The 10,983-nt window shown below is 41.6% G+C and overlaps 1 protein-coding gene across 1 annotated transcript in view; it reads left to right on the top strand.

Moving 5' to 3' along the window:
* The first annotated feature begins 154 nt into the window (after window positions 1–154).
* The window catches only part of LOC134354628 (acyl-protein thioesterase 1-like), a 45,279-nt gene continuing 34,450 nt past the window's right edge, over window positions 155–10,983 (top strand). The window contains exons 1-2 of the mRNA XM_063063654.1: window positions 155–367; window positions 10,472–10,503. Of these exons, the coding sequence (XP_062919724.1) occupies window positions 305–367; window positions 10,472–10,503 (95 nt within the window). The 5' untranslated portion in view covers window positions 155–304. The remainder of the gene's footprint in view (window positions 368–10,471; window positions 10,504–10,983) is intronic.

Genomic DNA, 10,983 nt, shown 5'->3' with positions numbered 1-10,983 from the left:
GTCCCGGCCCGGGGTGGGTGTCGGTGTTGTGCGCTTGCTCAGTGAGCCAGGAATTTTTTTTTCTTTGTGATTGACATCGTCGTAAGCCAATCAGCGTGTAAGGTCGTGGGGCAGCTGGCCGAGACATCAAATCGACAAGAGAGGGAGGGAAGCTTCCGCCGGGAGTTGTAGGGTGGCAGTGCTGCGGGTGGGACTGTCGCTTTAACGGCCCAGGAGCAGGGCTTTGCGGTGATATTGGCGACGAGCCGAGTCTACTGTGGTATTGGCCTGGTGGTTAACGGGACGATTGTTATTTTTGTTGTGTATGTGCGGTAACAATATGTCATCGCCGATCATCGTTCCCGCCGTAAAGAAAGCAACAGCTGCGGTGAGTCTCACCTGGACGGCGATGGACAAAGGGCGGGCGCTGTTTCATTGATTAATGTTGTCCGGTTCACTGTACGCTGCCCTGAGTCCCGTTAGTTCCCGTAGTGGAGAAATGTTTTGCATAAAATTGCAGGGTAGTAGAAAGGAAGGCTACTGATATTTGCTATCTAACGAAAACAACTTGTATTTCTGTAACGTCCTGTAGGCGACCCATCGTGACAGTTAATTTAAGTGTCATTAATGTTGGAATCGGGGAAACACGATAGCAAGGTGCACATAACTTTATAATTAATGTCCTCTCGTGAAAATTATACACAATTTCCGTGTAGCAAGTCAATGCTTACTTTATTTTCATTCATTATCTGCTGTAGAGTCCACAATCATCTCAGCACGTTTTCTGAATAGATTTGTAAAGTTTTGGAGTTCTTTAACATTTTCTTTGTAATTCCTTACATGCACTTCAAAGGATTATTTACATTCTGGTTAATGTTTTGCACATCCTCAGTCTGAACTTCAGGTTTTCTTGTTTTCATATTTCCAAATATTTTGCCTTGATGCTTTAGTTTAAATACTTGGTACTAAACCTTGATATTTCAGTTTGAAATTAACTGTCGTGCTCAGTCTAATTTATTCAGATCAGAGCTGTCTAACTGGGTTTTTCAAATGCAGGAGTTTCTCAGGTTACTCATGGAATTGGTGAGAAGTTGCTACAGTATGTAAAGAGCTGTCTGCAAGCTTGTTGATAATAATATTTTTAATGATATGTCTTCATTTTCTGCAAAATGAGTTACCAATAGGGCCATGTGTAGATTTTGTTTAATGTTATCATATTAGGAAGAAAAATAGATTTGTGCTGAATTTAGGTTGATGAAAGACTAAAGGAAGGCACCGTGCAAATATTGAAGGGTTGGAGCTGGCCTATTTTTAACAAAACGTATTTCACTTTGATTATTTGTATTAATGTAACAGGCAAGATCACCACAAATATCTTTATACTTTATAAAGATTAGAACTGAAATCTTGTTTAGGGGAGGGAGGATAGTTCATAAATCAATGAAGGTTTATGTGTACTGTTGTGACACCTCAGAATAAAAGGTTTGCTTGACTGCTTGCTTCCAATGGTATATCCACTTAAATAGGTAGCATGAAATTCGTCACAGTATTTGGTTTTTGAGAATACCATGTCCATTTCTGCTCTTCATTATTTGGTGGATGAAACTGACAGTTTGATAGAACTTTCAAAGCTTAGAATCACTGGTATAGAAGAAAGACCTTCACTCTGAGTGGAGCCATCAGGACGCTGTCATGACAGCATTTTTTTTTAGCAGGCTTTCTTATTTTTACGAGTCCGAGTTGGTAGCTCGACGCTCAACCCAGCACGGATGGAATGCGTGCAAGGGAGACGGCTGGATTCGAACTTAGGAGCCTTCGCTCCGAAGTCCGGCGCTGATGCCACTATGCCACCAGCTGGCAAAATCACGGATATATGTAGTGATATTTGTTATCTTTGCACAGCAGTACAATGCCATACATAATAGAAAAAAATGTGAATATGTGAATTACTGTAAGTCCGTGTTTGTGTGTATGTATGTGTAATAGCTAAAGTAAATTAGTACAAAAATAGAAACAGAAAAATAGTTCATGGGTTTAATGTCCATTCAGAAATCAGATGGCAGAGGGGAATAAGCTGTTCCTGAATTGTTGGCCGTGTGCCTTCAGGCCCCTGTACCTCCTTCCTGATGGCAGGAATGAGTACAAGGCATGACCTGAGTGATGGGGGTCCTTAATGATCTTAATGATGGACGAGGCTTTTTTGAGGCATCACTTCTTGAAAATGTCCTAGATACTTCAGAGGCTAGTGCCCATTATGGAGCTGACTAAGTTTACAACTCTTTGCAGCTTATTACAATCCTGTGTAGTAGCTCCCACCCCCAAACCAGACAATGATACTGCCAGTTAGAATGCCCTCCATCTATGAAAATTTTACAGTGTTTTTAGTGACAAACCAAATCTCCTCAAACTCCTAATGAAATATAGCCACTGTGTTGCCTTCTTTATAGCTACATGTTGGATCCCAGATAGGTCCTCATAGGTATTGACACCCAGGGACTTGAACTAGCTCACTCCTTCCACTTCTGATCCCTCTGCGGACTGAGGTGGGTACCATCGTCTTGCCCTTTCTGAAGTCCACAATGAGTTCTTTGACCATACTGACGCTGAGTACAAGGTTGTTGCTGCGACACACTCAGCTAGCTAATATATCTCACTCCTGTACGCCCTCTCATCACCATCTGAAATCTGCCAACAGTAGTTGTGTATCATCAACAAATTTATAGATGGCGTTTGAACTGTACTTTGCCGCACAGTCATGGGTGTAGAGAAATGTTATTTCCAATCCACACAGATTGTGGCCTTCTGGTTAGGAAATCAAGGATCCAGTTGCAGAGGGAGATACAGAGGCCCAGGTTTTGGAGCTTTTCAATCAGAACTGTAGAAATAATTGTGTTATACGCTGAATCAATAAACAGCATCCTGACATAGGTATTTGTAGCAACACACATAAAAGTTGCTGGTGAACGCAGCAGGCCAGGCAGCATCTCTAGGAAGAGGTACAGTTGACTTATCAGGCCGAGACCCTTCGTCAGGACTAACTGAAAGAAAAGATAGTAAGAGATTTGAAAGTGGGAGGGGGAGGGGGAGATCCAAAATGAAAGGAGAGGACAGGAGGGGGAGGGATGGAGCCAAGAAAAATGGGTGTTTGTATTTAGGTTTGATGTACTTTGAGTCGAAGTACATTTATTACTGAAGTATGTATACAGTGTGCAACCCTGAGATTCAACTTCCCACAGGCAGCCACAAAACAAAGAAACATCAAACATCCAATGCGCAAAAAAGAACAAATCGTTCAAACAGCAAAACACGAGCAAACAACGCACACCATATTAAACATCAAACCTTTTGAGTCCTTGAAACAGTCTAGGAATTTTCAGCGTAGTTCCGTTCAATTTAGCTCTGTGTCATTTGTTGACTGCAGGGCGCAGAGCCAGTCCACATCGAAGTCCCAATCAAAATTATGCAAAATAGCAAATAAGAAATGTGTAACCAGAAACACATATAACAGGAAGTGCGGAGTCCTCTAAAAACAAGTCCAATCCACCAACTGCGCCGATCAAACCTTATCCCAAACCGAAGACTGCTGCAGAGCACCTGCTTGCCTTCTGCTCTTGCCCTCGTTGAGCTGATCATGGGTTCCCGCGCCACCATTAGGCCGCATATTCCGTTCTCAACCATGCCGAACACCCTCAGAGACAGCAAAAGCACCAGATCGCTCAGCTGGCCCAAAAACACATTATCAAAATGTAAATTATGTGTTTCAATTGCAAACATATTAGTAATAGAAGTATATTTAAAAGAAGAAGCAGTTTCATAAACTGCCTGCAGGACATCACCATTAGTTGTTTTGGTCACTGGCACCTTCCTGTACCAAAGGCCACAATTATTCATGGTTTACTTTGAGTGTAAACTCATGTGGTTTAATTAAGATTCTTTGAACTTGATGCTTTGAACACTAACAAATCATTTCAACTTGTTGGATATAGGTATTAAAGGATAAGCTGTCTCCCATTAATTTATTTTATGGTTCCAAATACTAATTCAAAGAATTAGGCCTCAGAGAGAATGTTATAGAAGAATCTTGAACTGCTTATTTCAAGCATTTTCTATTTTTATTACAATTCCTAATTTAGCAGGATTAGTCAGGCATAACCTACCCATTAAAATTCAGCACTGATTCTGATCAGCTTATACTTACTCTGGCCTTAATGACAGCTTTCAGCAATTTCTCTGTAGCTAACTATTCCAACAGATTTTCTGTCTCTTAAATAACATTTGCTATTTTCCAATCCAGAGGAACATTTCCCAAGCCAGAAATGATAAAGGTTTTCAAACTTTAAACATTGACTGTCTCTTTCACAGATGGTGCCTGGCCGGCTGAATTTTTTTTTTGTTTCTGATATGTCAACTTCCTCACTCAATTCATTTATTTTATTTTAACTGGCATGAAATATTGCCATAGATTACATGCCTCATATTAATTCTGCATTCATTGACACTATTGCAAACTGCTCAATTGACTAGAGATATTATTGTTGAACATTTGATGGAAACATTGATTTTTCACTCTGGCTATAGTAAGGTTTTAAGACCTGGAAACATGGTGCCAAATGAGATCAGAGGTGGATGTAGAACCACTTGCCTCTTTTGGAGTAACCTTTTTTAATCCCAAGGGTCAAAGGTCTGACGTACCAATTTTTTAAAAGAAATTATCTAAAAAGATGACACTGGGTTAATTTGATGCCATCAACCAAACATGGTCCTTTTGGAAGAGGAAATGGTAAAAAAGTGAGTGCAAAAAGTATTTAATTAAAATTGTAAATTAATAAGGTAAAACAATGTTACTGCTTATCAGTGAAAAAGAACTCCATGCTTTCTAGTATCCAGTAATTACAGAAGAGCTGTTTTTTTTGGAATGGGCTGCAATCGTCATGAGAGATCATTCGTTGGTGAGGCTGTACGATGTTTGAAAAGAGGTTGGGGCCTTTTGGAACTTTTTGACAGGCTGCAATCGTAACAATCTCTTAGGCACATGACAGGAGCAAATAAAAAGAAGCAAGCTGTTAGCGGTGTGGTCATTGTGGGGCATGGGCCAGGATTAGAGTGGTCCGACTTTGGCACAACGGGTGTAGGCTAGAACTTCAGCTTCAAAAGTTAGAGGTATAACAAGTGCAGACAGCATGATAGTTACGACAGTGGAATGCTCCTCCTGTGGGATTTATTTTTTAAGATAGAGGAAGGAATAGGCCTTCTGCCCTTCAATGTAGGGTTTATGGCACCTGATAGTCTCACTGTTGACTGCATCTACAAGTACAGTATTGTGCAAGTCTTGGGCATATATAAAAAAAATTCTGTGAAGTGACAATGCTTTCAAAGATAATGAAATGAAAAAAAATGCTATAAAGAGCGGTAAATAGTAAAAAAAACTAAATCAAGTCAATTTTTGTTCTGACCACCCTTTGCCTTTAAAACTGCATCCGTTTTATAAGAAAATCAGCTGGTAAGGTTGTTCCGAGCATTTTGGAGAATTTATCACAGTTTTCTCAACAGATTTTGTCTATCTTTCTTGCTTCTGTCTCTCCAGATAGTCCCAGGCAGCCTCAGTGATGTTGAGATCAGGGCTCTGTGGAGGCCATACCATCTATTATAGAACCCTTGTTCTTCTTTTCACTTAAGGTAGTGAAAAGAAGGTAGTGCCCTTGGCAATGTGTTTGGGGTCATTGTCCTGCTGCAGAGTGAACTTGGGACCAATCAGAGACCTCCCTAAAGTATTGCATGATGGATGAGAATCTGCTTGTACTTCTCAGCATTGAGCATTTCATTAATCCTGACCAGATCAGCAACTCCATTTGCAGAATTAAGTCGTAGCCTGCAGGGAACCTCTACCGTGCTTCACTGTTCACTGCAGACATTCATCCATATAGTGCTCTCTATTTCTACACACAAAGACCAAGATAACATGTCAGAACGACTGGCGTCCTGTTGCATTCACCTCAATAATAAGCAGATGCTTCGAGAGACTGGGCAAGGACTACATCTGCAGCAAGCTACCTCCCACATTGGACCCCCTACAATTCGCCTACCAACACAACTGATCGACAGATGATGCAACAGCCACAGCTGTACACACCATCCTTACACATCTGGAGAAGAGGAATGCTTATGTGAGAATACTGTTCTTGGACTACAGTTCAGCATTTAACACCATAATTCCCTCCAGGCTCGATAAGAAGCTTAGAGACCTCAGCCTTGTGTAGCTGGATCCTGGACTTCCTGTCAGATTGTTTGCAGGTGGTAAGAGTGGGCTCCCTCAGCTCTGCTCCTCTGACCCGCAATACAGGTACACCTCAGGGCTGTGTACTAAGCTCCCTCCTTTACTCTCTGTATACCCATTACCATGTTGCCATCCACAGCTCCAATCTGCTAATTGAATTTGCTGATGACACTACACTGAGTTGCCCAATCTCATAATGAGGCAGCCTACAGAGAAGAAGTCATCACCCTGACACAGTGGTGTCAAGAAAACAATCTCTCCCTCAATGTTGCAAAACCAAAGGAGCTGGTTGTGGACTACAGGAGGAATGGAGACAAGCTAGTCCTATTGATATCAATGGATCTGGGTTTGAGGGGGTGAACAGCTTTAAGTTCCTCGGCATAAACATCACCGAGGATTTCGCGTGGTCTGTATATACTAACTGTGTGTGGTGAGAAGGGCACAGTAGCGCCTCTTTCATCTCAGATGGTTGAAGAAGTTTGGTATGGGCCCCCAAATCCTAAGAACTTTCTATAGGGGCACAATTGAGAGCATCCTGACTGGCTGAAACACTGCCTGGTATGGGAACAGTTTTCCCTCAATCGCAGAACACAGCAGAGAGTGGTGCAGACAGCCCAGCACATCTGTAGATGTGAACTTCCCACTATTTAGGACATTTACAAAGACAGGTGTTTAAAAAGGGCCCAAAGGATCATTGGGAATCCAAGTTGCCCCAAGCACAAACTGTTCCAGCTGCTGCCATCCAGGAAACAGTACCGCAGCATAAAAGCCAGGACCAACAGGCTCCAGACAGCTTCTTCCACCAGGCCATCAGACTGCCTAATTCATGCTGACACAACTGTATTTCTATGTTATATTCACTGTCCTGTTGTACATACTATTTATTATAATTACAATAAATTGCACATTTAGAGGGAGATGTGACGTAAAGGTTTTTACTCCTCGTCTATATGAAGGATGTAAGTAATAAAGTCGATTCATTTCAAACTGCCTCTTGTTCTGAAAGAAGTAGCTGAAAGGATTGTATTAGTAAAGATTGGTTCAGAAGGACTGGAAAATTGCACAGAAGGATTCTTTAAGATCGGGTGGGGGGGAGGAAGAAGAAAGGAAATTATGGGCCAATTAGCCTGACTTCAGTGGTTGGATTGATTCTGGGCACCATTATTAAGGATAAAGTTTTATGGTACCTGGAGGCACATGATAAAGTAAGCTAAAGTCAGTGTGGTCTCCTTAAGGGGAAATCTTGATTGATAAATTGGTTGGAATTCTTTGAGGAAATAACAAACAGGATAGACAGTAAGGGTATGTTGTTTATTTGCATTTTCAGAAAGCCTTTGACAGGGTACAAACACAAGGCTACTCAATAAGATAAGAGTCCATGGTATTACAGGAAAGAAACTAGTGTGTATAGAAGATTGGCTGACTGGCAGGAGGCAAAGAGTGGGAATAAAGGAGGCTTATTCTGGTTGGTGCCTGTGACTGGTGGTACTCCGCAATGGTTGGAACTGCTTCTTTTCATGTTACAAGTCATTGACTTGGATGATAGGATTGATGGATCTATGGCCATGTTTGCAGACAATACTAAGATAGGTGGAGGGGCAGGTAGTGTGGAAACAGAGTCTGGAGAAGGGTTTAGATAGATCGGAAAGAATGGGCAAGGAAGTGGCAGATGGAACATAATGTAGGTAATCGTATGGCCGTGCCCTTTGGTAGAAGGAGTAAAGGCACAGACTGTTTTCTAAATGGGGAGAAAGTTCACAAATCAGGGTATAAAGTGTGTCCTCATGCAGGATTCTCTAAAGGTTAACTTGCAGGTTGCATTGGTGGTAAGGAAGGCAAATGTATTATTAGCATTCTTTTCAGGAGGACTAGAATATAAGAGCAAAGATCGAATGTTGAGGCTTTCTAAGGCATTGGTCAGACTGCACTTGGAGTACTGTGAGCAATTTTGGGCCACTTATGTAAGAAAAGATGTGCTGGCATTGGAAAGGGCCCCAAAGATAACGATGTTCAGTGTGCTTGTTGTCCTCTGTCGCAGAACTTCATATTTACCTCTTTCTGTGTTTGCTTCACTGTTTGCACCCAGTTACACCCAGTTGGTAAACTTCTAATGTGACCACAGCTCAGGATCAGCTTTCATGTTAGAATGATGAAAACTTACTGGCAAAAGTTTCGCTACCATAATTTTAATCAAGCTTTCATCTGAATATACAAAATTGCAATTGCCTATGTAAATATTTGATGGGCAGTACAAGGTCCAAAAGTATTACTTTAATGAGATATTTGAGATTCTTTTGTGCTATACAGATTTCCACCGCCATCCGAAGGTCGTAAGCTGGAAGATCGTAAAGTGAAGAAGCATATACCACTTATTTATATGGGAAAAATTTGTGAGCGTTCGCAGACCCAAAAATAACTTAACAAATCATGCCAAATAACACATAAAACCTAAAATAACAGTAGCATAGAGTAGAAGCAGGAATGATATGATAAATACACAGCCTATATAAAGTAGAAATACTTCTCTACAATCATTGCCTGCACTGTTCTCCATAGCGAAAATCTCACACAAGCGCTCTCGGCAAAAACACGGCGCAAGTGCTCTCCAGTAACCTTTAAGTTATGAAGCTCCCAAATCATACCAATTAACACCTAAAAATACACAGCCTATATAAAGTAGAAAAAATGCATGTACAATGTAGTATCACGGGAATCAGGAAGACATCGAGCACACTGATGATGGTGTGTAAGGCTGAGTCGTTGGAGGTTGGGGTGGTGCAGTGGCCCCCACCCTCCGGGCCGCCAACCGATACTAATCCGCGAAGAATGCAGCGGTAGCCAGGACACACCCAGCACATCTTTAAGAAAAAAGCCGAAATAAACAAACTAATTAATTAGGTGCCGCCCGGCACGTAAATGTCGGCCCAGATCAGAGGTAATGCAATCGGCAATCGGCTCTGATCTGGGCTGACATTTACATGCTGGGCAGCACCTAATTAATTAGCTTGTTTATTTTGGCTTTTTTCTTAAAGATGTGTTGGGTGCCTCCCGGCTACCGCTGCATTCTCATGAATCGGTATCTGTCCGCGGCCCAGGGGTTGGGGTGGTGGGACACTGGGGTGTCATCTCATCGTCGTTCAGGGCAGGCAAGTCATCTTCTTCGATGTCTGCCTGCCTTGATGTCGAAGGTTGGGGTCCGTCGTCTGCTGTGGCTGATGTGGAAAGCTTGAAAAACGACAGTATGCTTGACTGTGAGCCTCGTGCATTTTTCTACCATACAGTTCTTTGTAAGCACTCAAACCATCTTGCAAATATGCCCTAAACCGATGTACCCTTTCAAAATTAAAGTCGTACTTTATCATTGTAGCGAAAATCTCACGCAGTTGCATCACATTCAATTCCTGGACAACTTCACTTTCGGTCCGTTCGCTACTACATTCAGTTTCGATTGTTATCCTTTCCTTCCAATTGCATCAGCTCTTCATCTATCAGTTCTTGGTCATGGGATGCCAAAACCTCTTCAACATCATCTTCGTCAACTTCCACAAGGCAAACTCACTTCGTCCTTACTTGTTCACCACGATCGAAATGCTTAATTATGTCTAGTTTTATGCTAAGTGTAACACCCTTAAGAGCTCTTTTAGGCTTTTCTGATACCTTAGAACTTACCTTGCAAACGGCTGCTCACAGGCACGTGCTTGAGCAATGCCGGCTAGAATGCCGTTCTGAATCCAGGGGAGAGCAGCTGCTCGGGGCACGCGCTGCTTTTTCCGCACGCTACCTTTTTTCTTAACAGTGAAAACACCTTCTGTTAGCGAAAACAGGGAACTAACGTAGGTCTTTCGTAACAGTGAGGTTTCCTAAAGCGAACATTCGAAAAGCGGGGGACACCTGTAGATGGAAGTGGTCTATATTCTATTAGAACAAAATAGCCATTTCAGGCTAGTTTTAGTCTAGTGGGCTAGTCTGTGTACAAATCCTTATCTTGTTACAGTTTGGTTTGGCAGTAAATAAATTTGACTGGAAATTGTGCTACCACGTAACAAAAAGAAATGCTGTCCTAATTTTCTTCAATATTTGGAAAAGGTCTATCAATTTTCATGCAAAAAGAATCTGAGCAAATTTTTATTTGGGATGTCAGTAGAGTCACAAATTGTGTGTTTAACTAGGTAAGATCACTTTAGAGAAAATTTTTACAGTGTGTTCTTTTATCTGCAGGTTATCTTTCTGCACGGATTAGGAGACAATGGGTAAGAGATTTCAAAAAAAGTTCTACACTAGTCGGATATTGCAATGTTTTAGTGGACATGTTAAGATTCTCATTTGGCCAGAGCAACAGGCAAATGTTTAAGTTAGTTTGCTTTGTTTCCTTCAGTTAAAAAATAAGTATTCCTGTACAATTTTCATTGCCCACACTTTCAGTGGACGAGCTCGCCATTATGTCCCTTCTGAGTGCAGTTGTGATATTGTCCCCAGTTAGTAGTGCCACTCCCCCACCTTTTTTACGTCCCTTTCTATCTTTTCTAAAACGTCGAAACCCTGGGACATTAAGCACCCATTCCTGTCTCTTTCTAAACCAAGTCTCTAATGGCCACATCATTGTTACATATACTGATCCATGCTTTAAATTCAGCACCCTTATCCATTTCAAACCATCCATCCCATCGTATCTATTACCTTGCTCCTGTCCATTTATATTGGTCCTGACATCTACCATCCTCTCCATCCCT

This window comes from Mobula hypostoma, chromosome 1 (genome assembly GCF_963921235.1).
Source record: "Mobula hypostoma chromosome 1, sMobHyp1.1, whole genome shotgun sequence".
Classification (NCBI taxonomy): domain Eukaryota; kingdom Metazoa; phylum Chordata; class Chondrichthyes; order Myliobatiformes; family Myliobatidae; genus Mobula; species Mobula hypostoma.
Note: the sequence above shows the minus strand (reverse complement) of the source record. Positions and strands in the feature narration are given on the sequence as shown.